The 27,665-nt window shown below is 47.2% G+C and overlaps 1 protein-coding gene across 2 annotated transcripts; it reads right to left on the bottom strand.

Moving 5' to 3' along the window:
• Positions 1-1,007: 1,007 nt before the first annotated feature.
• Amer1 (APC membrane recruitment protein 1) lies at positions 1,008-22,328 on the bottom strand. Of its 2 annotated transcripts, none has more exons than XM_048417801.3 (2): positions 22,123-22,328; positions 1,008-9,208 (listed from the first exon to the last, which is right to left on the bottom strand). In XM_048417801.3, exon 2 carries the CDS (start codon positions 9,118-9,120, stop codon positions 5,794-5,796), a length of 3,327 nt encoding a protein of 1,108 aa, XP_048273758.3. In that variant the 5' UTR covers positions 9,121-9,208; positions 22,123-22,328; the 3' UTR covers positions 1,008-5,793. The 2 variants fall into 2 exon arrangements, with proteins under 2 accessions (XP_048273758.3, XP_087758647.1); XM_087902521.1 differs by lacking the exon at positions 22,123-22,328 and adding an exon at positions 17,027-17,169.
• Positions 22,329-27,665: the final 5,337 nt, after the last annotated feature.

Below are 27,665 nucleotides of genomic sequence, written 5' to 3'. Positions count from 1 at the left end.
CACAGCCAAGGCAGCCATCTGTCTGTATGAAAATGGAAGCATGTTTTCCACCTATTTTGCACGGCAGGTCGTGTGGGCAACACAAATAGTAACAGGTCTCTACTTCAGTCCAACTGAATTAAAGTCAGCGTGGAAAAGCAGGCTCAACTTAGTTGAAGAAGTCCTGTAGGATGCTGGGTGTGGTGTTGCATATCTTTAGTCCCAGCACTAGCTGGGTAGAGGCAGGCACATTTTGAGTGGAGGTCAGCTCGGTCTAAAGAGTGAGTTCCAGGATAGCCAGGGCTACAGTGAGACCCTGTCTCAAAACAAAACACCATGTGTGTTATTCAACCATAACCTAATATTTTAATTTCCAATGAAGGAAATTACTGATGGCCAATTGATCAAGGCACAAAATATTAGGGCAGAGGTCTGGGCCACTTTGATATGATTCCGGTTAATTTTCAATGGACGCATTCAGACTAGATAGACTTCTGCAATGTTCTTGCTCCTCAGCTCCCACCTTCCCCCTGGCAATCACACCTACCACTCCACTAGCTGAGCAGCCCAGGACACAGAAATCATGTTCTGTGAAATACCAACTTCCCTCTGAGGAGATTCTCTATTTTCTCCTAATTTCCATCTGACTTTTCTTGATTCATGAGACCCTGGGGGACCACTTAGCTTCTTTGTTGGTCTGAAAAGGGAACCCAGGGAATGTCTCCCATTGTGCTCCTTTCTGGATGAGACTAGGTTCATAAGTACAAATTAGTCCCTGATGATGTCCAGGAATTTCAGGGATGGGTCTTAAAGTGTAGATGATATGAAGAGCCCTGACTAGAATACAGAATAAAATACAGAATAGAATATGGGAGTTTTCTCTAATTTCAGTTTCAGTTTTGACTTGTTTCCCTTGTTGAGTAACTCCCTCAGTTTCTTGGTTTTCCCATTTCCCTTTAAGAGTAAACCCATCAGCCAAAGATCACAAGAAAACTATTGTGGAACAAACAACAAGGAAACACTTTAGCGACTGGAGGTCCCTCAAGAACCCAGAAGTTTATTAGCATTCAGCAAATGAAATATACGTTGTAACATACAGGCAGTGTATCAAGATATCCAGATGCCAGTGAGTACTAGGGATGGAGAGGTCACAATGCAGATGATTCCGTGATGTCCCAGGAATGGTGAGTGAAGCTCAGGCACAGCAAAGAGTTCCACTCCCTTTCTATACTGGAAGAGAGAACTCTTACCCATGGAGTGAGGATGTACTGCAGGTCCTAAAATCTTTCTCCTTCCCCCAGCCATTTTATTTAACATGACCTAAATATACATTCCTGGTTTACCCCAACCCTTCCCCACCCCCATATATAGCAGGGAATATAAGCACCAATAGTAACAGGAATAATTAAAGCCCCCTCTTAATAAACCCAACCTCACAAATATACATGCCATGTGGATTTTCTTCTTTGGAATGATTATAGGATGGAGAAACCGTAGATCAAGCCACCCAGCCATGACTGTAAAAGTCACCATTCCCAAAAGTGCCATCCTGGCTAAAGAGGCAGCTCAGCCATTAGAGGCTAAGGCTTAAAACCCAAACAAAAGACAAGAGTTCGGTTTCTAAAAGTACCATCCACTTGTGAGCTGGAACAGGGAAGAGAAGGAGGAGGCAGGAGGGGAAAAAGGTTCTCCCAAAGTAGCAAGAGTAATTGCCTAATGCATTTTCCGGACAATGTCACAATCTACTAAGTTCCTGGTAAGTACCATTCAAGGGTTTCCTCAAGGAGACGACCAATTCCTAGTGTTTCAAATATCATTGTCATCCCAAGTCTCTTGGTGAAAAATGTACCCCTAATGCTCCTTTGGGGAAACTTAAAACAACCAATCACACAACGTGGGCACGATGCTTTGCAAACAGAAGCATAAACCATAAAGAAAGGGAAAGAATAAAAGTCAAGAGGCATGGATACTCTTCCGAATGTCTACACCCGGAGAAGGAAGGGCTCAAAAGGGAAACTTAAAGCTAAAAACATGCTGTCTGCCAGGTTGTACATGCCTGAGTTACCTGGTATTGGTCTTCGGTACCTGGGCATCGTCTGTCCTTACCGTGCAGAAAGAGAATGGATAGGGTGACACAGCCAGGTGGGAGAGGGAAAAGAGGGAGGGCCCTAGACAGTTGAGATGACAGCCCTCTGCACAAGCAGCAGCAACTTTTGTGTCATCTTTTTTTTTGTTTAAAACTGTAAACAGCACCGCTTAAAAATAAAATATATCAGAAAAGAACAATTGATAAACATTGTTTCCATGAATATAAAATGCAAACAATATAAAAATAGATAATTGGCTTTTGATATATATATTTATATATATATTAAAAACAACTTGGATGCAACATACATATGGGTAAACTTGAAGTATCCCTGGTAAAGCCCCATGCCTCCCTCTAGCAAGTGAGCCTAGGGGCCGAGGGCAGCGGTGGCACTGGTACAGGTGAAAAAAGCCACTGGCGGCAGGATGAGAGCATGCACCCAGCATTCTGAGTGTGCAAAGCTACTTCCCTCCTTGGTATAGCACTAAGAGGAGGGACACTGGCATTTACTGAAACCATTATCCACAAGGCTTGTGGTCTGGTATCCGAGCTAAAGCCAGATGATCCCCAAGGCAGGACTTCCTTGGAGAATCTAAAGCACCAAGAAATTGGCATCCTGGCTTTGGAAGAGGCCTGCTAGGTGGCCTTCCTTACCCACATTCACTGGTCCTCTAAGGACTGGGCTATCGAGGAACACTCAGGATCAGAACTGACATTATAGTGTTGTTAGGTAACAAGATGATGCTAGCCCTCTTCAGTCATCACATCTCCCCTTGAAGTCACAACCAAATGCATTGTCTGAGGACCTACAATGGAGACAGGAGGTTCATCTGGCCCCAGCCTCAGTGCAGACACGATAGCGACACTTCTGGTAGTTGGGGGTATATTTGGTGTCAGGCAAGGAAGTACGTGCCCATGTTTGGACAGATACCCGGAGATTGGTTGATTTTTCCCATTGTTAACCATGTTGTCTTATGTCCTCAGCCAGATCTTCTTTCCTCTTCTAGGCTGCATCTACCATTTATTTTATAAAGGAGTTTGCTTCTATAGTCATATATCTCACTGTTCCGCTTTAGGTTGTGAAGATTTTGTCCCCGGGCTAGCAGCCTGGTCAGTGAAAGGACTTTTAGGCAATGATGTTATCCAACCCATAAACTTCTATTTAGCCCCAGGTCCTACTCTGAGGTATGACTTTTCAAAGCACAGTGTAATGTGTCTGAGTTATGGCAGGTCCCTTCAGAGACACTGCACTGTGCTGTCCTTCTGGACCTTGAGGGCAACCCTCAGCTATAGGTGAATCACCTCTTCCTCTTCCAAAACAGACTAGTAGCCCTTCTTCTCCAGTGGGTCATGGAGGCTGTTCACAGTTCTACTGCCTGCTGTGGATGGCAGCCAAACGTAAACAGGAGCTCCAGCTGACTTGAACAGGCAAAAGGTGTGGTTTTTCCTGTTCTAAAGGCATTTGGTGGTTAATTACTACCATCCAATCAGGCCAAGCTCAGCCTCACCCTCCGAGAACAGCTTTGGTGAGAGGCCAAGTGGTTAAAACCTGGGCATTTGTCTCTTGAAACAATGTGATTGGGGTAAGGAGGCCCTTTCTCACTCTGTCACTCTCTGGTTCCACAATGGATACACATCTTCATGATGTAGCGGACATCATCCAAGAGAGCTGGTCTGAGGTCCTGGAGGGTGCTGCTGGGGCCAGGCAAACTCACAGAGTCACTTCCAGGGATTTAGCTTTTTCCAACCAAGTCTGCTCTTTTTTTGGAGAAAGGTACAGGGCCAGTCCCAATCTTAGAAACGGTGACAAAGACTATCATGGATATGTTCCCTGACAAAGAAAGCAGGTCCACAAAGTTATCCTGACTCAGAAGGCCATCAGCATCTGTTCCCAGGTAAACTGCCACATCTCCGGCAAGAGCTCTGTTGATTATCTTCACTTAATTGACGTGAAGATGGTTCCGAGGTGAGAATGGGGGCAGGGCAGAAGCTAAAAGAGTACTAACTTAGATCAACATATCCACTCTAACGTGTGGTATTTCCAATAAAAAAAAAAATCTTTTTACAACGTCTTGCTATGTAGCCTTAGCTGGCCTAGAACTCACTATGCAGACCAGGCTGGCCTCAAACTCATAGTGCTCCACCTGACTCTTACTCCCAAGTGCTGGGATGAAAGGCATGTGCCACCATGTCTGGCCCAATAGAAAATTTCAAAGAAACGGTCTCATATGGATGATTAAGGAAAGTTGAACTGACCAAGATAAGCCGCTACAATGTCTTCCAGACAGCAAGCTCTTCCCCAGCAGTGTTTCCAACTTAGTAAAGAGTGAAAACTGCTAGGCCGGCCTTGGTAGGAGGTAGAGATAGGTGGACCTCTGTGATCTAGAAGCTGTCCTGGTCTACATGGTGAATTCCAGGCTAGCCAAGACTAAAACACGGGATCCTGTTCCTCCAAAAAGAGAAAAAGAAAAAAAAACCTGCATGTATGTAAGAGAAGGGAGGGTGCTGTTCATTTCATAAAGGATTACAAGTGCCATGCAAATCAGTCCTGCAGCTTGGCAGAGCAAGGGCACGTTACAATCTTTCCTCTCAAGAAGCCTGGTCCTTTGACAACACTAAGAACTCGGCTAATAGGGAGATGAATGTTTTTTAGAGTGCCCACAACAATAGGCGAGACACCTTTGGCATCCTGTCTTGGAAATGTAAGCTTGGAACCACTTCACAAAGGGGTGGGCAAGGATTAAAGAACTTTTTTGATTTGAGAGGAAGGGTAGGAAAGCTTTTGCCTCCTAAGCTGAGTTGCTTCAAGCTCCAAAGTCGGAGATCGCTTCTCAGTGTCTGGGATACGTGGATCTCCCTTTCTGTTTTCCTCCTTTCCATCCCACAAAACCTTATAGTCAAGCCCAGTTTAGGTGGCTTCTCTTCCCTTATCTCAATTAAGAGACTACATTCCTTGGGATGAGATTGTGAGAATTTCAATTACGGGAAAAAGGAGGAAGTTCTAAAGTGCCTGCAACAGCCACAGGCTTAAGAAACAAACAAGGTATCATTCCACAGCTCAAGACCCCACAGCAGTTTCTACAATCTACCTATCTTTGCACTCTGCTTGAGTATAGACCCATTTATTCACTCCATTATGGGGATTAGTGCTTTTGTCTTCAATCTAGACTACGCCAGGCCAGGTTTAAAGAACATCATCTAGCTGTAATACCAAAGTCCACAGCAATAGGGAGCGAGACACATGCTACTTGATCCACTCTAAACATAACTAACTGGGACAAATCGATTATAGTCATTTGATGTCACGGACAAAGGGTTAGGAAGGATATGTACCATAACTTTATATTGCTAATAGCCAGAAAGCCTCCCATCTGTGGGTGAGAGTCAGTGCAAAAATTGGCTGCTCATCAGTGGTTCATTAGTCAACAAGGGACAAGAGATGAGGGGCTCAGCCTGCAATAAGGATGCACCCCAAGCCCTATATGGGTCAGAAGAAACCCCAAAGCAAAAACTGGAGCACAGAAGCAGCAGCTTCCCTAGGCAGATGTACTTGGGCTGAACCTGGCCAAAGATGGCAGAGGGAGGTGGGAAAACAAAGTGACAACTCAGAGGAGTTTATCTTGGCCAAAGGGATGTTCAAGTTAAACAGCAACCCCCACCCCCACCCCTCTGCCCAACCCCTGACCCCCATTCACATGCTCAGGTCTCCACTCTGGAACTGATGACTACTTGGCTAGGTTTCCATTCATGGCAGTAGAGGAGTAGCTGGTAGAGAGAGAGGCACCTTGCTCGCCCCTCTCCTTTGACAGGTCAAGGTTGGAAGCTCTGTAGTGATTGGGTTGAAGCTGAAGGGGTTCAGGCCGCACCCTGGGCAGCTGAGGGATACCATGGGTGATGCCTACAGGCTTGGCTTGAGACAGAGAGTTGCCTCCAGAAAGGGAGGTACAACTGGGCTCATCTACAGGTAGTAGTACATCCCGAGGCCTGGCCCTCCCACTTTGGGAGGCCTGTGACTGAAGATTATAGCAAGGGCCCATGGGCAGGGGTAGGTGTGAAGGTCGAGAGAGCTGAGACAGAGTCTCTCCAGGTGCTCTTGGAAGCCCTGGCCCTGACAATGCCATTGCCACAGGAGGTACGCAACAGGTTGCCTGCCCATATGAAGCCTGACTGAAAGGCTCATCCAACTGACTGGGGCTTATCCAAGCAGGGTCTGGCTCCAATGGAAGAGGACAGCGAGCCCAGGTAGGCCAGTCATAGGCCCCTGGAGGTTCAGTGTAGAGCGACAAGGGACTATCTCGTCCCCATTCTCCTTCCTCTTCTTCGCCTTCTTCATCTGAATCTTCCTGGTGGGCCTGTAGCTCATCAGACTCCAAGTAACCCTGGGCTAAGTGAGAATTAGAGAGTTCCATCTCTAGGGTCTCTGCGTTGTCAAGGGAACGGCTTCTCCTATTGAGTGCCATTGCAGCAGGTGGAGGTCGAGGGTGTATGCCAGGGAGCCCCAAGTATCGAGGGAGGCTGCTGACACCCCAGGGCAGGCCTTGGTAGAATCGACTGTGATAGCTGTTGAAGGCATGTTTGTGATAATAACCCAGCTCGAAAGCTTCCAAGGAGGCTGTGAGGTCTTCGTCGTTGTGGAACTCAGGGTTTTCTTCGCACTTGCCTTCTCCATCCCGTTCCACATCAGCAATGTCAAAGGTGACCATGGGGGGCAGCTCAGGGAGGTTTTGAGTGAAGGATGAGTCAGAATCAGAGCTGCAGGACATGCTGGAAAACAGGTTTCCGTTGCTGGTAAACTCTACTAAAGCCTGGGAGAAACTCACAGTGGCATTCCCTTCCTTCTCATCCTCTTCTTCTTCTGGCTCCTCAGGGGGTGAGTAGCTAGGGTAGGCCCTCCTGGGAGAGCCTCCGAAATTTGCTTCTTGCATGTCTGGCTCAAACATAGCATCGCTCTGGAAGAGCTGCATCAAACAAGTACTTTGATCCTTTTTGGAGCAAGTTCCCTCAAAACGCTTCTCCAGAGGACGGAAATCCCGCCAGTCTGGTTCACTGCTAGAAGTAGTAGGAAAAGCTGAGGTGGTTCCCCGGTGGGAAGTCTGAGAAGCTCCCGAATTCCCTGCCACAAGGCCCATCACTGACGGGCCTAAGGGCCTCATCTGATACTCCAAGACAGGCTTCTCCTGCCGTACCTGGGTCTCTCGGATTCGACCTTCTTGAGCATGGACCTCTCGGGCCTGGGCTTCTCGGGTTCGGACTTCTCTGCCGTAAGATTCCCGAGGGTGGTTGTCTCGAGCATAGGCCTCTCTGGCGTGAGCCTCTCTAGCACATGCCTCTTGAGCTTCACGCTGCTCCCGGCGAAGCTCCCAGTAAAGCAACTGCTTCTGGATGGCCACTAGCCGTTCTTCCTCTGTTTCCATTGCTCCGGGTGGCCGAGAAGAAAAGGGCTCCAAGTTCAAAAAAGGACCAAACATCTCAGAGCCTCGACCATGGAGGTCGTAAAGGCAGTCATCCCCAGGTGGAGAGTTCTCAAGACTGTCGTCTGGCTCATAGAACTCATACAGGGCGTCACCACTATAGCTGTCTCTAGGTAGACAATCCCTATGGACAAGGCCCAGAGCCTCACCTGAATCATCCTCAAATCCTGGGGTGGTCGAATCATAATAACCTTCATCGCTATTTGGAGCCGACTCTTGCTGGTCACTCTGAGGAGTCAAAAGTTCTCCAGGGCCTAGGCTAGGATAAGACTGAACTGGGTCAAGGAGCATATAGCCCTGGTGGCTAGGAGATGTAGCAGTATGGTAGCCCAGGTTCAGATTAGATCGTGGGTATATCTGGGCATTCGCCCACAGATACTCTAAGTCACCATCTTCCTCCCCATCCTTGACCTCCTCTTCCTCATCCTCTAATTCTACCTCCTCATCCTCTTCTTCCTCATTGTCATCATCATCCGGCAAGGCCATCTCCTCCCCACCTCCTTGGTAGGTCACCAAGCAGGAACTTCGCTTGGTCCCATCTCGGTTGGCCCTCTGGCCACCAGACGCCATGCTATCTGTCATGCTGTCCATATCTTGTTCTGCTATAATGTCACCACAACCTGTCAGTGAGTCAAAGCTTTTCAGGGATGTGACATCCCCAAACAGGAGGCTAAGCTGATCTCCAACAGGGCCATTGGGTATGTTTGCCTCTCCCGTTACCACCTTGTCTTCTGTTTCTGAAGTGTGGGAATCCTCTAGGCCACTAGCTTCAGGAACAGGCTTGGGCTGGATGAACTCTGAGGCACAGGTCCTTGTGAGTTTTTCCGGATTTTTACAGGCTGTCTTGTCAGTTGTTGGTGAGAAATGTTCTAGTGCAGGAGAAATTTTTGGTCCAGGGGCATCCTGGGGCTTGGCATTTTCCTTTCTAGCAGCTTGGAAGATCTCCTCAGAGCTGGGCAGAGAGGCTGAACTCACCTGCTCATGAGACTGGGTTCTGGCCCCCTCAAGGTCCTTTGTTCCTGGTCCATTTTGATCAGTTTCAGAAACCTTGCTCTTCCGGTGACGGCGGATGCTGCTAAAAAAGCCCTTCAGGCCTTTCTTGGGCTTGTGTACAACACCAGCTTTCTCTGTGGCTTCGGTCCCAGATGTCTTATGTCTAGAGCCTATCTCCAAAGCTCCATGGGCACTCTGGGAGCTAGGAAACTGAGAAGGTGACTTGGGCAAAGGTACAGAGAGGCCAGTTTCTTCGATGACAACATCTTCAGGGCCATGAGCTGCCTCACTCAGGCCATCATGCGTCTTACTCTTGTTTAGACCCTTCTTAGAATTGCCTTTCCCAGAACCTTTGCTTCGTCCTCCCCCAAAGAAACTAGGCAGAGTACAGATTCCCTTCTTGCCACCAAAGAGTTTCATGGCAGTTTTCTTCAGCCTACCTGGGCCAGATAAGGGTGGCTCTGACGCTGGCCCTTCTGTTGTCTCGGTTGTCTTATTCTTGGCTCCCTTTTCAGCTCCCTGGTCTTGCGTATCTCTAGAGTCTGGTGCGCCCTTGACCTGACCAGCTTCATCCTTTTGAGTCTCCATGATGGTGACAGCTCTTCCACTGGAAACACAGCCTTTGGATCTCAGGTACAGCTACACCATGATCAGTCAGGAAGCAGCACAACTGGGTCTGAGGGAGATAAGGGAGAAAAAGACAGAGACAGATACTGGTGAGCCAGCACACAGGATAGGTTTGTTTTCATGGGTGATTATTGTCTAAGGATTGAATGGGATCAGAGAGTAAATAAGAAAACACTGGTAAAACCTTAACTATTCCGTATGTTTGGTTTGCTGCTCTAGCTTCTTCTGGGTTCCAGAGCAGTAAAAACCCTACACTGAGCAACAGGCAGTGATCATTAGCTTCTACCTTTAGGTGGCTCAAAGTATGGGGATGGGGGAGGATTTGACAGAAGCAATTGTAGATGTACAAAAAGCCCAATTGTCTCTAAGGAAGCTTACCAATGATTGGGCTGGAGTCAGGAAAGGAATAGAGAGGCTGCTTCTAGCCTCACTGAACTTCTGAAAATTATGTGGTGAAGGTATTCATTGAGTCTTCCCTGGGTCCTACTGGATCCAAGCCTCAATTGAACACTGATAGCCTGGGTTATCACCAACCTTTTTCTCAGGGCTGGGAAGAAAAGCTCCTCTCCGGCTTTATCTTCTGCCTACAGGTTCTCTTAATGCTGTCACTAGGACAAGGGCCAAACCTTCTAGACTCCAGAGATGGAACACTATTGAGTTGCAGATCAGGGTTCCATTCTGCAAAAGAATCCTCCAGGATCCAGTATCCTTTGTCCAAGAGGTCTACCAAGATCCACATCCCTAAACCCCTGTAGAGACTACATGAGGGCTAGGTCAGGATTGGGCTCTCTATTGATGGTCCTGCTGCCAAGGGACTTTAATTTTGTCCTTGGCAAGAGTAATCACCAGATTCTACCAGAGCAAACATTTTCTTCCACTCTGTTCCTCTCATTATCTTTGTCCCCATCTAGCTTGCAGTCTGGGAAGTGAGCTTGAAAAATACACAGCCCTACGTGTTCATGCTCCTAGCCTACGATACAGATTTAAATAAATAAACCTGGTGTAAGCTGCGACAGGCTTCCTAATCCAAGTGCCAACAGAATTGGAATAAAAAGAAAGGTTAGCCTTCTATACCAGCCTCATCATTCCCTTAGTCCCTAACAAGGCTAGTGTCTTCCATTGACAGTGAACATCTGACCACTAAAGTACTAATGAGCCTGCAGAAAGTCTGGTGAGCCCTCCTTAGGAAGTCCCTCCCTCTCTGAACCTTCTTTTGTAGATCTAGGGTAGCAAAGGGAGACAGAACAACTTTTGGGGATTGAGAGGGCAACAGGGAGAGGAGGAAAGGGAGAGGAAGGAGTCTAAGAATTGCCAGCTGGTCCAGTGACTGGGTGCCACATTATTAAGGTTCATACAGTCATCTGCAGTAGAATACAGTAGTCCAGCACTGAGGCTGAAGAGAAACCAGCAACTATACTGTAGCCCTAGATTTCATTAGATGAAAATCTCCTAGTACCTAGGTTCCTATCTTCCAAACAGTTTTGTGTCTGGGACCTCACCTACTTGATACACTTAAATTGTCAGAGTAGCCCAAGTTCCATTGAGAGCACTCTGCTAACCAACCAGAGTAAAATGAGCTCTGGTTTGGAGAAGAGAGAAAAGCTATCTGATCTTCTCAGTGAAGATAGATGAATGGCTATATTCCCAGGCTATGCATTTCTCTATGCAACACATTGTGACATTATGCTCTGCAAACTCTGCTCTGTAACAGACAGTCCCCTCACCACTAAGCACACAATCACCCAGAATTCTGTGATGCACATTGTAATGAGAACATGGGCCCATCATGGATCTGAACTCCTTACTTTTCAGTGTTAATCTTTTTCACATCAGCCTTGAAATCACTAGCAGGACTGTCACTTTTTATATTGGGGAGAAGGGTGACAGCAGTGAAATTATACGTATTTCCTGCTGTGAAATTCATGTGTTATTTTCAACTCTCTGAACATCCAGCAGTGACAGATACTAAGGTCAGTGCATCAGGCCAAGTCAAGAAGAGGAACTCCCAGTCCCTGCTTTAGAGAGCTTACAGACTAGGAGGGAGAGAATCTTATCTACAGATGCCTGAAGATACATCACAATGTAGACCTTACAGAATAGCCTCTGCTTCTCCATTTCTTTGTTTTTGTTTTTAGAGACAGGGTCTCTCTCCATGTTCTGGCTCTCCTCAAGCTTAGTAAATAGACCAGGCTGGCTTTAATGAGTCTTGAAATAAACTTAAAAGGTAGAATATTCCCTGGGCTCAGTTTTCTTGACCAAAACTCAATGTCTGGGGAAGACCATAGACCCTGGGAGAGAATCTACTACTACTACTATTTTGCTAAATGGATTTCATACCAAACAATTTTCTAAGTACTTATCTTTGAACTCTGAGATCAGTGAAGCCTCATCAGAGCTCATTTCTGCAGTAGGCAGTAATTAATATGGAGGCTCACAACTGATCAGTACTCACATAATAAGATAAGGTGGAACGCTCAGCCCTAAATGCAAATCTGGATCGCATTCCCTACCCTCAAACTCAGGGATCTTAATGGAAGGGAGGGCAGAAATACTGTCAGAACTACAGGCAATGGAGGGAAGCTGCAAAAGATTTTCTGGCTATGGCAGGGCTGTCACACACGAACTCTCAGCAGCTGTGACTGCATACACAAGACCTGCATTAGATCAAGCCAGCCAAAATTTCAGTGTGGACTGGGGAGAGCCCCAAGAACTTCCTTCCCTACCTGAAGAGCTTCCGGGTGATGATGGCTGCTAGAGGAGGGAAAGGCAGTTTTCTTCAGGAGTGCAGCCCCTACTGTATTGCCTAGGCTACAGTGGATAGCCCTATATCCACATGCATAGGGCAGCACAAATTGGGCTTGCTGGACTAGAAAACAAAGAAGGTGTGAAGCTGTAAGGGGGGCCAGAAGGAGGGGGGCCAGATAGAGGGGGGCCAGAAGGAGGAGATGGGGGATGGTGGATGGATAGGATCAAATACATTTTTATACATGTATAAAATTTTCAAAGAACAGATAGGTAGATAGGTAGGTAGGTAGATGGATACATAGATAGATATATAGATAGATAGAAAGATAGATAGATAGATAGATAGATAGATAGATGAAAGATAGATAGATAGATAGATAGATAGATAGATAGATAGATAGATAGATAGATAGATAGATGAAAGGCAGAAATGAAGGGAGAGAGGAAGGGATGGAGGAAGAAGGGGAGAGAAGGAGGAAGGGAGAGAGGGAGGGATGGAGGGAGGAACGGAGGAAAGAAGCAAGCAAGCAAAGATGCTTTGAGGAGGATGAGGCATTTGGTCTGGGCTTTGGCAAGCAGTAAGGAATGGAAAAGACAGCAGCAGTGATCTAGATGGGATATGTGTTCTTGTCAATTAAAAGGAGAATTATTCTGGTGGAATCAAACAGTTCTTGGCAATGATGATTAGGTGAAGAGAATCTAAACTTGATGCCATCACTGGAGAACAGTCTCTCTGGACCTTGTCCGCATGCTATATGGGGGTAGAAGCCCACTTAGCACTACTCTGTACAGCAGTGCTTCTCAACCTTCCTAAGGCTGCGACCCTTTAATACAGCTCCTCCACCAAATTATTTCATTGTTGCTCCATAACTGTAATTTTGCTACTGTTATTAATTGTAATGTCTGATATGTAGGATATCTGAGAAGCCAACCAACCCCACAAGGGTCACGACCCACAGGTTGAGAACCACTGCTTTACACTATCACCACGCTGTCACGGCTTTGGGCTACAGGGCTAGAATCTAAAGCACACCAGTCTTCCCATCTGCCAAGAGTCACTATCAGGTCCAGGGAGCAGTAGTGGTTTAAATGAGACTATCCCCCATAGATTCTGATGTCTGCACACTACTGTGCTGTTTGGGGGAGGTTTAGGAGGTGTGCACTTCTTGGAGGAAGTACATGACTAGAGGTGGGCTCTGAGTGTTTATAAAGACCCCATGCCATTTATAGTTTGCTCTCTCTGCCTTGTGTGTAAGGCTCAAGATGTGACCTCTCAGCGTCTTGTTATTGCTGTCAAGCCTGCTGACTGCTTCCTGCGTCATCCCCATTATTATGCATTCTAAACTTCCAGAACCATAAACTAAACTCTTCTTTCTATATTTGCTTTGGTCATGGTGTTTATCACAGCAACAAAGAAGGAACTGTGACAGAAACTGGTGCCAGAGTGGGCTGCTGCTGGTAAAAATCGGAACATGCTTATTTTGTTGAATTTTTTGTGGGTTTTTGTTTTTTGTGTGTTTGAGGAATGTGGAAGATTTTAGAACTATGAACTAGAAAAGCAGTTGAATGCTGCAAGCAGAGCTTAGTGGGTTGAGATCGAAAGATAGATCAAAGCAGACTCTAGAAGCTTGGCTCAATGTTGGATGAGGGGGTCACTTGTTCATTCCTGGCAGGTCAGGTCCAAAATAATCACACAGAAAACTATATTATTTAAAACACTGCTTAGCCCATTAGCTCTAGCTTCTTATTGGCTAACTCTTACATCTTAATTTAATCCATTTCTATTAATCTGTGTATTGCTACGTGGCTGTGGCTTATCAAGTAAAGTTCTGTCAGGCTCTGGCAGGGCTACATGGCTTCTCTTGACTCCGCCTTTCTTTCTCCCAGCATTCAGTTTAGTTTTCCCCGCCTAGCTCTGTTCTGACCTGCTCTGCTATAGGCTCAAAACAGTTTCTTTATTAACCAATGGTATTCACAGCATACAGAGGGGAATCCCACATCAGCTCAAGAGGTTTCAGAGAGAAGCAAAGACTTCAACAGCAACTAGGCTAGAGGCCATTTCTGTGTTATTTTGGCAGAGTCTGGCTGTATTCTGCCCTTGACATAAGAACTTGCCTAAGGCTAAATCAATGAGTATCATACTAATTTTTTTGGTGAAGGAAATTTCAAGGTAGCATAAAATTGAGTCTCTGGGGGTGGTTATTAGCAATGACTGTTATGCTGGTTCACAATAAAAAAGAACAAGTGGCGTGGGCAGAAAGAAATACAAAATATATATTTTGAAGAGAAAAGATTCACCAGGAAACTTAATGCTGTAGCCAAGGCTTCTAATATCTTAGACTATGGGGTATATCTCATTTACCCTGGACAGAGATTCAATTACCCCAATGTAGACCTCCCTGTTAGCCAGATCCCAGGTTATTTTTGCTAATCAAGGATCAATCTTAAAACTGTTATATATCATTACATCTCTCTTGTCCTTCCCCACCCCTCTTCCCCTACCAAACCATGCCCCCCAAAGCTGCTCACAGGATCACTGCCTGGGTTCCACACAACACCTTGAAGGAGTGCAACAGGACTATCATATAACTAGAAGCTTCCTAATCTGCTCTTCCCCATATACCTCTACCCCAAGGCTTCTTCATACTCTTTATTAATTTACCATGCTCCCTAAACTGTCCTCCTAAAGAAAGTATTGTGCCTTGACCTAGGGTAAGAAGAACCCTTCTGGAGAAATGGGACCCAAGACAAAAGGAAGCGCAAAGGACAAACTCTGAAGCTCCCTGCGGCTGGGACTGGATTCTCTTAGAGCTCTTGCCAAATGCAGAGTTCCTCAACACTCAGATTTCTCAGTCAGGGTGGCTGGCTCTTTTTCAGATAGGCTGCTGGGAACCCTCCCAAGATACTCGGCGCTCCCTGATAAAGGTTGCTAGCTGCAGTCACTGCGACTACAGCAATGAACAGACTGCGGTAGAAAATGGAACCACACAAGATCCAAGAACCAACCTCAGGCAATTCTGGGACAAACAGACGCTGGCTCCCAAGGAAATGCAGCTTTCTTTTCCACGCCACTCAAAATCCAAGAAGAACAGCCCCAGAGCTGCCTGAAACCCTTCTCCCAGGGAAGAATTGCTTCAGGCCAACCATTCCAGTCCCTATTCTTAGCCTAGCTTCAAGAGATCAGCTTAACAAACTTAGGAAAGGCTGGACTCTGGGAAGAGACAAGGGTAAAGCTTCAGAGGCATGACCTTTACCCATAAGAGTTTCCAGGCCTGTTCCAAGCAGTCTTCATGAAGACAGACCTATTCCCAATGTTTCCAGTTCCTCAGTATATTTATTAGTGGACAGTGGGTAAGAAGGTGTGAGAATGTGTGCATCCTTCCCTAGAGACTCAGACAGTTCCTCACTAGAATTAGCTATGGCATGCTGGGAAAACTCAGCAAGATATCCAACCTGTCTGACCCTCAATTTCCTTAACTGTGAAATGGGACTATTGAGAATTCCTATTTAGTGAGACTATTGTAGGAACAAAAATCAATGCATGCAAAGCAGCAGAAGCTCAAACATTATGGCAAATTGTGTTAATGTTTATTCCAACTATGAGACTGGACGATCTCTAGCAGTAAATCTAGCCCAGTCAGGGTTGACTAGGGGGGTCTCCAAAGCTCTACAGGTATGTCTGAATCCCCTTCAGTCTCCCCTGGTGATTATGTAGTTACGCCACGGAAGCTTTACTTGCTCAGTAGACCAACTTTTAATTTTTAATGTTCAGAGAGCAGACAACTCTAGATCATCTGGGAGATTCTAGCTAGGTTCCTCAGTCCAAACCAGAAAAACCAACATTTTAAACAGAGCTAAAAATGCCATCATCAAAAGAAATGCAATTAACAGGCATCCTTCAACCACTGAGGGTACCTACCAGTACACAGGCATTTCCTATTTACCAGCCCCACTGCTCCCTCCCAGCAACCCCGTAATCCCTGATAATGGGGAATGGTAACCCCTTGTCACAGGAAAGAAAAGTGTGCCTAGGCTTGGGGAAAGGTCTGTCTAAAGTCACTAATGGGATTACGACAGAACCTGACTAGCCTCCGGGCCTCTCGGGTTACAATCCCATGACATTCTACTTCACTGGGCAGGGCCCCCAGTTAAAGAAATACGAGGGTTGTGAATAGAATCAAAACACATTTATGAAATTTTCAGAGAACTAATCATTTTTTTAAAAAAAAAAATGGGGCCAGGAGAACTGTGAACGTTCCCTTGCCACCTTTAATAGCTATTGTTTCCTTCCCCTACTCCACCCTGCCCCAGCTCAGTTTAACTTTGCTTGAAGGATTTCTTGTCCTTACTGGCTACTGCTTTTTCCTTACTAAGAACACACACACACACACACACACACACACACACAGACACACACATTGACTTGAGAATCCAGGTGCTACCCATTCAGCCTGGAACTGCTTTCCTCATCAGCAAAGCTCTCAGCACTACTTTCAAACTACGAAACGTATCTTCCGTTTCCTTGGGAGATAAATTTGAAAGGCTCAAAAAAGGCTCAAGTAGGAAGCTGCCAAAGTGCACAATTTCGAGTATGAGCTACTTAAAGACAATGACTTCTCCTAGCAGGGTGATGGTGGCATACACTTTTAGTCCCAGCACTCAAGAGACAAGAGGCAGGCAGATGCCTGTGAGTTAAAGCGGGTTCCAGGACAGTCAGAGCTGCTACACACAGAAAAACTGTCTTTAAGAGCTGCTACACACAGAAAAACTGTGTTTAATATAAAACGATAATGAAATAAAAGATTATCTGGTACTCGAGCAGTACATTACTAGAGCCCACCAACTAGACCTGAGATCAATACTGGTGGCGGGAAAGCAGGGCTGCTGGTTTGGATCTCTTTGGTGGAGCAGTGGAGGTGGTTGAGAGAGTCCCTCTTCCCCACTCCCGCAGCCAGCCTTAGATAACGGCAGCAGCCCTGCTTTGGGAAAGCTCCTTTCCAGAAAGCAACTCATGGACTCCAGGTGCAGCACCAAGCCCAAACCTGGCCTTTTCTAGTTCCCATGATTCCCTCGCCAGGTTCTCAGCATCCTTGTTCACAAAATCATCCTCGTCCTTGCTTACTTGCTTTCGGGCAAGCTTCAGTCTCCACTGAGCTTGCTCTTAGGGACTCCCTGGCTCATCGGCACTGCCCCATCTATCATGGAGCAGGGGCTCAGGATGCTGGTTCAGGTGCACTCTAATTCAGCTGGAGTTTGCCAGCCTGAAACTGGGGTGATGTCAGCTTCACCCCTTACAGCAGAATGGTTTGAGAAAATCTCTCTCTGAGACAGACGTGCCTGATCTGTAAAAGGGAAAAAAAATTTATTTACCTACCTTGCAGTGTTGTGGTTATGGATTAAAGATGATCAACACGAAGGCAAACGAATTACTCTGCATAGAACAGATACTGCAGATGAGACTGCTTAAGGTCAAGGTACCTTCTCTGTCGCTGTTCCTCAGCTGCCACCCCAAGTCCCCTGAAGATGACACAGGCCTTTCATTCAAACCCCTTTGTCTGACCTTCACCATCTGCTTCTCCTGCCTGCCCCTTGAAAATTTTGCAGCCTTATTTTACTGCTCCATGGTCTCAGCACCAAATACACAGGCCTTTTATTCCATTCAGAAGATAGGGTAGTACCAAGACACAACCTCTCCCTAGAGGTGAGTTTACCTGATGATTTTTTTTTCTGTTTTATTTTTGTGTTGTTTGGTTTTTTGGTGCTGGGGTAAGAAACATAGTAGCTCCTATGTGCAAGGAAAGGATTCCACTCCTCAGCCACACCCACCCCTGAGGAGCTTACCGATGCCCCAGATTTCATTTAGGGATCATTACTCAGTTCACAATCAGGACGGGGCCTTTGAGATCCACATCCTTGTCCCTCCCTTGGAGTCTCCTCTGAGGTAGGGACTATGTCTGCATAGCCTCCCAGTGTGTCAGTACTACTCAAGCAAAAGCAAGCTCAGAGACAGGGTGCACCTCCTCCATCTATTCAGAAAGGCTATAAACTACTTCCTCTTGGGGCGAAAACTTTATCATCTAGTTTATCTGCCTAAACAGGATTCACACTGAGAAACTGATAACGTCAGGAGTTTCCCTTTTCAGTTTCAGGCAGGACCTAAGGAGAGGAGAAACCACGAGGGAGAAAGTTGGAAACCCCTTCTCTGTCTTTGCTTCTGAGGGACTGGGATTTAGCAGCTCCATATATTCCCTGACAGGCTAAGGGACAAGCAAAGGGGTCCATAGCTAGGAAATAAAGACGGTGAGTTTCCAACGTGGCTCACCCTCCCGACCATAAAGCCTGGCAGCTTAAAACAAAAGCCTGGCAGGCTTTTTCTCTTGCCAGAGGCCCCCTGCTGAGGGACTGGCTCAACAAGTTCAAGGCCAGATCAGGACGAGTTTACACAACAGTTGGGTCAATCAGCCATCCCCCTCTTTCTTCAAATGAACCAATCCTAAATTAAGGAAGGAAGACCATTCAGAGACTTAAAAACAAAATACAAGCCCTCCAGGAGCCGCTAGGCTTATGCTATCCCCTCTGGATTGCCACTATCATTCCCTCTGTATGCTTGCTCTGTGTGTGTGTGTGTGTGTGTGTGTGTGTGTGTGTGTGTGCGATCACATGTGCGTCTGTGTGTGTGTCTGTGTGTCTGTGTTTCACCACCCATAATAAAAACCTTTCTTTACTGGCTGATTTCATCTGCTCCTGTTTGCCGTATCCCAGAATTTCTCCCCTGCTACCTGCACATTCAAGGTTTCCTCTGACTTTTAATTATTTAAGTGGGAGAGAAAACAAAACTGATCAAAACCCCTAGACAGTGATGGTTCTACAAGTAAATTCCTGGCATGACAAGCCTGCTGCTGTTTCTCTCATTCCCTTATGTCTCTAGACGAGTGAAGCAGGGCTATTTCTTCCACACACACTTTGAGTGCAAACATGACAGTTTTTGAGGCGCCAACTTTTCCCAAATACCTTCCTCCTCCTGACACTTCCAGGCCCCAACATTGGGCAGGCTTTTCTCTTCTGACTGAGAGGCAAAACAGATAGGACAGGGGTGGGGGTTCCCATGATGCACTGCCACATGAACTCTGGCAGCCTTCACTTTTGAGGAATGGGATGGTGGGGGGAGCGGGCAGTTCATCAAGTGGAGCCTGCTGGAGACCTTGGGGTACAGCATAAAGGATACCACACAAGAGCAATAACCTCTCATTAACTTACTGCGTGGCCTTAAGCATGCCTTGCTTCTTTCTAGGGCACATCTACGACCATAGGGACCGTAGCTGCTATTCCACACAAAGATCTGTGGGGCTGAGAGAAAATGGGCTAAAGAGGTCTGGAGAATGGAGAATATTTCTTAGCTTTCTCTAAGTAAGTATTTAGGCCAAGATGTCCCTCCCGCCCCACTGCCTATGAAAAGCCAAAGGGAAGCTGATAGTATGGAACCTTTTTCTGGAGATAGCACAGCCCCCAGTTCTATTTATAGATTTTGAGGTAGCCACTTGTAGCATGCTTTCAATCCCGTTCTAAGACCCATTTCAAAATCCTTTCAGAAACGCCATTCCTGGCCTGGGTATGAAGGTGAACCGCTTTAATCCTAACGTTCAAGACAGGCAACTGTCAATGAGTTCAAGGACACTGGCCTACAAAGCAAGTTCCAGCACAGCTGGAACTACCCAGTGAAATCCTGTCTCAAAACAACAATTAAAACAACACCCCCAAAAAACTACACACACACACACACACACACACACCCTAATCACCCATTATTCAGTGATCTCCCCCTGAAAAGATTAGCTCACCATTCCAAAGTTTGGCACTTGGGAATTCCCACCACTGGGTCCTAACCTCTTTCGTACCTCTGAGCTAAGCCATCTCAACCTGCCTGCCAGCCACTCCCTTTCATTTCTAATTCTGCCTCCTCTTTCTCTACCAAACTCCTGTACACGTCCCAGCTGCTTTACAAGATGACACCCCCACTGCATACATGGATCTCTTCCATGGCACTTTGCCTGTAGGCTCATGAATCAGCAACCAAAAGCATGCAGAGCCCCAGGCTTTGAGCAGTCCAGACCCCGAGGTTATTATGGAGGGAACTGATTATGACTTTCTCTTATAATGTAGCCATCCAATCCCTCTTCCACCCACATTAGACTATATATATATATATATATATATATATATATATATATATATACACCTGAGCCTTGCATACCATTTCCTTAAGTTTAGCAAACTAAGGCTAAGGTGTTTTCTAAAGCTCTGCAAAGACAGCAAGTCCTTCTGGAACATTCATTCATTAATGGCTTTATAATGCTAGGAGCTGAGGGGGTTAGAGCTGTAGGCTAAGTTTTATTTACCCCCTGAAGGTTCCGAGAGAACCTAGGTGTCTAGCAGAGGGAAACAAGGCAGTTATAGGAGCTGAACTATAGAGGAGTTTCAAGAGAGAGAGGTGGGGCGACAAGCAGCAGCCCGAAAGGCCCCAGGGAAAAGGGTGGTTGAGAACTGGGGCCCGAAAGGAAAAGGACTTGGACAGGTGCAGGGCGAGAGTGTGCGAGGGTGGGAAAGGTGGCTGCTGGGCTGCAGGGAAAGCAGCAGAGAGCCAGACCTGAGATAGAAAAAGTTCAGCTGCAAAGAGAAGTTTGTGCTGAGGTCTGGGAAACACAGGCAGGGTGACAATAGTGTAGTATCTGTCATCCTGACTGCCATCGAGGAGGTTCCGTGCTAACCTTCCTGAGTAAGAGATTAACGGGTCTCATTACCCCCTTCAAAGATGTCCAGCCTGCAGAGTCCCTTAGTCAACTCCCCTCTCTTATTCTTCAGGAATGCTCCAATAGTCCAGAGGGGTGCAGCAGGGCACATGAGGGGTACTGCACTTGGGGGGATAGATCTGTTGGAATCTTCTCTGGTAGAGCAGGAAGTCCAACAATGCAGTGCCCTGGGTCCTGTCCACGCCAGTCCTGCTAAGGCAGGCTGGCCAGAGCCCCAGATGTTTGTATGCGGACAGGGCTGACTAGACTCATATCAAGGCCAGTCCAGCGAGGGGGAGAAAGGTTCTGCTGGATTAGTCCTCCGACTGCCACCTCTGCCTCCCCTCCTACCCATGGCTCAGCTGGCAAGCTTAGCCCCCTCAGAGGGGAGCTCAGAAGAAGTCACGCCTTTGGGCGGCCACCAGTGTCAGAGGTGTCTGCTGCAGACAATGACAGCAGTCTGGCAGGCTGGGTGTTTTAAGTAACTGAGAAGTTGTAGGATTTGTCTGCTTTACATACACCGTGTGTTCTTTACTACAATGACTGCTCCCCTCCCTCCGCTTCTAGCGCGGAAATCCCCCCCACAATATTGTGCCCACTGCTATTTTAAACCGAAGGCTGGAGAGAAAAACGCGCCCTATGCCCTACAAGGGAAAAGAGACGCGGGGGGAGGGGGGGCTGGGGGCGGCAACAAAGCGGCCTTGCAGCTCTAACCCAAGGACCAGTAAGAGCTCCTGGTCCAGCCCGCCTGCAATGGGGGTGGGAGCCAAATGAGAACCAGAGGCCCAGGAGGGGGTGCGGATGGTTGGGACCACGGGACAAGGTTCCAAGGATAAGTGGGAAGTTCAGAAACCCAACTGTGCTCCCATGAGGAGGAACAGACTGTGGATATCTTAATCCACCCTAAAGCCAGTCTCAGTCTGGTTCTGGCTAGCGCGCCAGCTTCCTCTGCAGAGGAGAGACATTTGGAGATGCACAGCAGAGGGGAGGGGCCACAGCAAGGCCTCGCGGGTGAGCAGCATCGGCCTAACAGCTGTTCCAGCAAATGTACTACAAACAAAGCTAAGGAGTTCCAGGCCTGCAAACACATTCTTGGGGTCCTAGCTAGCGGCGTCCCTCCCGGAACCACGCAACAGCACGTGTGGGCCCATCCCGGCCTCCCCTTACAACCTAGAGGTGTAGCCCAGGCTAGTCCGCCCGCCTTCCGGCCCTCCCACCCCACCCCCAGCCACGATCGCCTGTACCCTAAAGACTAACGGCCTCTGGGCCCCTCACTAGACAGTACGCAAAGCAAGTTCCAAGAAAGAGCAGCGAGAGGCCGGGACACCGACAAGCCTGGCCCTAGATGCCCTCCTCCAGGCGACCCGAGCAGAGCACGCGGGGATGCACTAGACCTCCAGCAGGATGGCTCCTAGCTGTGCTCAATGCTTACCTTGCCAGGTCCAGCTCCCAGCGCGGTTATTGTCTGCTGAACTGTTCTGCTCTGAGCTGGAGCCTCTGCTGAGAATGCCGCCACGACTGCCCCTGCCGCAGCCAACACCAGGGCTACAGCATTCTCCTGCACCGACTACCCTTCTCCAGGCTCTGGGCAGCTCCCCCATACCCTCTTCACCCTGGACTCCACAGTTACAGGGTGGGACGTCCGTGATCTGATTGGCAGGCAGGCGGTCCAATCGCCACAGTGGGAAGGCATGCCCTGGCCCGCCCACTGTTTTCCTTGGTGCTTTTTTCTTTAAATGCAAATAAGCCGGGCGTGGTATTGGCAGGGGGCGGAGAGGTTGCGGAACCCCTACCCCGGGCTCCTCACTTCCGCCCCCACGCGGGGCGGGTTTCAGCGTGGCTACACACCCGATTCAAAGAGCTAGTCCCGCCCAGATAGGACTAGCCAGATTCTTGGAACTCGGTTTCGATTTTGCGAGCATTCCTATTTCCGTAGCCAGTGCTTTCGCGCTACCGCTCCCGGGTTGCTACCGCGGAGTTTCTCCACGTTCTTTGAGACCAACTGGGAGAAGTGGGGCAAAGAAGTGGTGGAGCCATAGAGATCATGGGGCCTGCAAAACCCTTTGGCACCGTGGCTGGCCCATTATTATGTGTGGCAGCAGGGCCTAGTGGCTGCCCTTCCCAGAGAGGAAGTCACCTGTCAGGAAAGTGACCTGTCTTCCCCCACCACACACCTGCCTCCCCAGAGCCACGGCTTCCTAGCTTGCGCTGGGCTCGTAGGGAAGGTAAGATAAAGGTCAACTTCCAGCAGTCACCAGAGCTCCTAGTGCTGCCCAGGAAAGGAAGCTGCTTGGCTGAGGGTGCTTGGACTGCCACCGAATGGGGCATGTTTCAAATACACACCTATGCTCACCTTTCCGGACAGCTTTCACATTTTGTCTTAGGAAGATAACTGTTTCTATAGTTTGACTCTCACTCAAATGCCATGCCTTCCAAAGTACACGGATTGATTCTCAAGATCTCCGGAGCACTCTCCTTCGATTGGGAGTCTCATTCTGTGCAGATCCGTTTTCTGGGAAAAAAAAAAAATCTAAAACTAAAAGAAGTTTTGTCTGAGCTCAGAGTGAGGAACTGTGAGGAGGCCTGTCAGACCAGCCTTGCAGGCTACGGTGTCTGGAATGTGGCAGGGAGCCAGTTGAGCTTAGGTCTCTAACTAGCCTAAAGACATGAAGTGGCCTTAGTAACTGCCACTGCCAGGTGAGCTGGAGCAACAAAGAATCCAGTTGTATAACTAGCTCTGGAATGCACAGAAAGCCCAGCTTGAAAAGTCTGTCAAGGTCTAAAGGGGGAGAGGGGGAGTGGATTGAGGTTGCAGAGCAGGGAAGGATTAGAGAACAATGACAGCCCCCGCCCCCACCCCGCGCCCGCCCCTTGCAGAGTTCTTTGCTGCTCTGCTGGATCCCGTCTACCTTGTAAATATCCAGATGCCGAACTGGTAAGACTTGGACTGCCGCCACTGCCTGTGTGAAGCAGAGGAATTGACCTGACTAGAGCTGGGATCCGCTTTCCTTTCTGCCTCAGACCTGCTGTGAGACCTTGGCCAATCTGCTCCTCCCTTCTGAGCCAGTCATTCCATCTCCACAAAGAGGGTATACGCTCTACCAGTTCAAGTCAATTCTTTCTATAATATTCCACGATGTTCCGTGACCTTCAATGACATTCTAGACATCTTTACCAAAAATTAGCAATGTGAATCAGTCCTAGTCCTGGGTCTCAATAAATGTTGAATGGCAAACTGCTGTTAACTTACTGTATAACTTGGTTGTAGAAAGCCTTTCCCCTAGCCTGGTTTGAGTGGCTGGGCTATAACATTCCCTGGATGTGTATTAGCCTGCTTTGCAAAAATCTTGGTTCTTGTTTGTTGAACTTGATATTCCGTATTTTCTTTTTCAGCACCTCGCGTCATCCTCAGCTAACCTATGTCTCTGTCACTCGAAACCTGCTCACATTTCACACAGACCTTTGATTTTGAGAATTAGACCAAGAGTTTTATTTGAAAACAGTAGTTTTAAAATCCGGAGTCCAGGGAAACAAAGGGCAAGACAGTCTTGACTGTGAGAACATGGACAAACCAGCCAGACTGTGAACTTGAAATAGTCCGGGACAATGCTATGTTTGCTCCCACCAAAGGAGATAGTCCTGCATGGCCTTTTCTCAGTCTCGAAGCATTCTGACATACCAGTCATCTTTGGACGTGATAGATATTAGGCTGAGATCAGAAGAAATAGAAAAAGAGAAACAGGGGGAAAGACAGAAAGAAAAAGGTCCAAAGGAGCCTTCAAATTGGACCCTTGTTTGTGGTCATGAACTTCCCAAGTCTTAAGAGGAAAATACATGTGCATTGCTATTGTGGTATATCATTTGTGTTTTATTGAATAAAGCTAGCCTGAAGGACAGAGGGTAAAACAGCCACACTAGTCAGCCATACAGGCCAGGGAGTAGTGGCACACACTTTTAATCCCAGGACTTGGAAGACAGAGGCAGATAGATGGATCTCTGTGAGTTCAAGGCTCCCCTGGGCTACACAAGATCTATCCAGAAAGAGATCCCAGCGGTGGTGGTTCACATCTTTAATCCCAGTGTTTGGGAGTCACACCAGAAAGGTAGAGCGATATGGCTGGGTGGAGAGAAGAATACACTGGAGTGTGGAATTTGAGGTTAGTGGAGAACATTGCAGGATCACCTCTTTGTTTGAGCCTTGGTAGAGGTAATATCTCTCTAGTGGCTTGGCTGCTTTGCTTTTCAAATCCTCAGCTTGAACCCCAATATCTGTCTCTGAGATTTTATTATTCTGTCTGAGATTTTATTATTCTTGCAACACATTACAGCACTATACACCAAGCAGGACCATGGGAGGGGACAGTATACCTCCTTAATGGTGTATTGCTCCTCCCCAGCAGTTGAAAAATGAAGTGTGAACATAAAAATGTCCCCTCTCAAAGGGGCCCTCTAAAGCACCCATCTCAAATGCTGCCTGAAAGGTGATGGGATAGATCGTTTAATCAGGCCAGGAGCGAATGGCAGGAAGCAGGATTTCTTTCTAGAGTCTTAAATTTATCTATCTGCTACACAATATTTTCCAGCTCCAGCAAAAACCTATGTAGAGTTCGGTTGATATCCCTGGAAGGCCTGCTTATTTCTGAAGGGAAATGGAGGAGTGAATCTTGGGGGTGGGAGTGGGGGGTGAGGAATGGATGAGGGAGAAACTGTGGTTAGAATGTATCGAAGATGAAAAAAATAAGAAAGAAAAAAAAGAAAAACCTATGAAGACAACCATGAGTTCTTTGGCAGCAACTCCTTAAAAATTCTGACAGTCCTGCCTGATTACGGTGCCCACTGCTTTGTAGTCCATGAGTACCTCTTCTAGTCTAAACCTAGTAATCTATATTAGGAGTTTCCACAGTAATCTTAGGGGACCTGAGGATGAGATTCTAGAAGATCAGAGAGCTAACTCAGATACCTGGCAAAGGTGCTTTGGAGCAATACAGATGGGATGATTTCGCTTTTACCAATTGGGAAGGAACATTAGAAAAACAAAAAGTTCGGTGGAAGATGGTCTCGATAACAGAGTCAAGTCTGAAAAATATAGGAAAGACTCCGATCCAAAGTAGAAATGCCAGTATAGTGAGCAGGCACACTGGGCTGAGCAAGAGCTAAAACTCTGACGGAGAAAACAAGCTTGAAATCAGACTAGAAAAATAGTTCTGGAAACAAAATGTAAAAAAAAAAAAATCACGACTAACTGGACATACTTATGACCAGTTAGCTAATTTCCCTCTTTCCTGGGAAGAAGTAGAGTACACTGGCCGTGCAGCAGATGCTCTGGGCTGCAGTGCCAGTTGGTGCCGGCTGGCTTTTTATCAACTTGACACAGGACGTTATCGTCTGAAGGGAGGGAACCTCAATTTAGAAAATGCCTCCATAAAATGAGCTGTAGGCAAACCTGTAGGGCATTTTCTTAGTGATTTATGGGGGAGGGCCCTGCCCGTTGTGGGTAGAGCCACCCCTAGGCTGGTGGTTCTGGGTTCTATAAGAAAGCAGGCTGATCAAGCCTTGTGAAACAAGCCAGTACGCAGCCCTTCTGTATCAGCTCCTGCCTCCAATTTCCTGCCCTGTTTGAGTTCTTGTCCTGACTTCCTTTGGTGATGAACAGCAATGTGGAAGTGTAAGCTGAATAAACCCTTTCCTCCCCAACTTGCTTTTGGTCATGTGTTTATCACAGCAATAAGTAACCCTAACTAGGACAGAAATCGGTACCTGGATTGTACTGCGGTGACAGATCTGACCATGCTATCTGGGGGAGGATTTTGAAAGGAATTTGGAACCTTGGGCCAGAAAAGCCATTGAGTGTTCAAAGGTTGCTGAGCAGTTCTGAGGGAGCTTGGGAAAGACGAACGAACGCTGAGAGAACTGTAGATGATAGAGGCCCAGTTTGGGACGCTTCTGAGGGAGGCTTGAGAGTTATTTAAAGATTCCATAGGGACTGGTGCCTATTTTGAATTAAGACTCTGTGATTCTGGTTACCTGGGGCTAAAGATTCAGCCATGATTAGCAAGCACCCCTGAAGTGAAACCTATGTCTTGCTGGAACAATTGATGCTGGTTAACTGGTTCTGAGAAATTAGTGGTGATTAAGAAAAGACCAGCCACCACTGAGGTGAAATCTTCTGGCAATGGTTTCCTCAGAGTCAGCACAGAGAAGCTGTCTTCCACAGGTGGCCAAGGTTGTACCTTGTGCTGGCAAGCTGAACTTGGTAGTGTAAGAGTCACCTAGGTGGTACTGGTTTTGAAGACATTAAGGGATCCATGGAGAGAAGCAGAGGTTTAGCACTGCGTAACAGGGTTAGAGTCTCGGAAGAGAGCTGTGTGGTTTGAAGGAGAATGACCCCCAAAGGGAGTGGCACTATTAGGAGGTGTGACTTTGTTGGAGTAGGTGTGGCCTTATTGGAGGAAGTCTGTTACTATGGGGGTGGGTATTAAGGTCTCCTTTGCTCAAGCTATGCCCAGTGTGGCACCCAGTGGCTTTTGCTGCCAGCAGATCAAGATGGAGGATTCTCAGCTCCTTCTCCAGAATCACATCTGTCTGCACACTGCCATATCCCACCATGAAGATAATGGACTAAACCTCTGAAACTCTAAGCGAGTCACCAAAAATAAATGCTTTTCTTTATGAGAGTGGCTGCGTACATGACATCTGTGATAGAAACCCTAAGACAAGAGCCCAGGAGAGGCTATTGGTAAAAGTCCAGCCCACCTGCAGCAAGAGACCCCAGCATTTTGGAGAAGTGAGTACCATGGAAGGACCACCACAAACAGTAGCAGGCATAAAGTAGAGCCGGTTGGGGCTTAGCAGACAATCTCTTTGTACTGCAGAGGGAAGAGCCAGGGAAGTTACCAAAGCCCCTTCAAGGAACGAAGAAAACCATGAATGGATCCCAGACATTGGACACAAAGTTATTTATACAGTTGGAATTTG

Source organism: Myodes glareolus, chromosome X (genome assembly GCF_982192425.1).
Source record: "Myodes glareolus chromosome X, mMyoGla1.1, whole genome shotgun sequence".
NCBI classification, from domain to species: Eukaryota; Metazoa; Chordata; class Mammalia; order Rodentia; family Cricetidae; genus Myodes; species Myodes glareolus.
The sequence above is the reverse complement of the archived record's forward strand: the minus strand, read 5'-3'. Positions and strand labels throughout refer to the sequence as shown.

What these genes read in the sequence shown, in the direction of transcription:
- Amer1 (XM_048417801.3), bottom strand. Translation starts at nt 9,120, where the DNA reads ATGGAGACTCAAAAGGATGAAGCTGGTCAGGTCAAGGGCGCACCAGAC.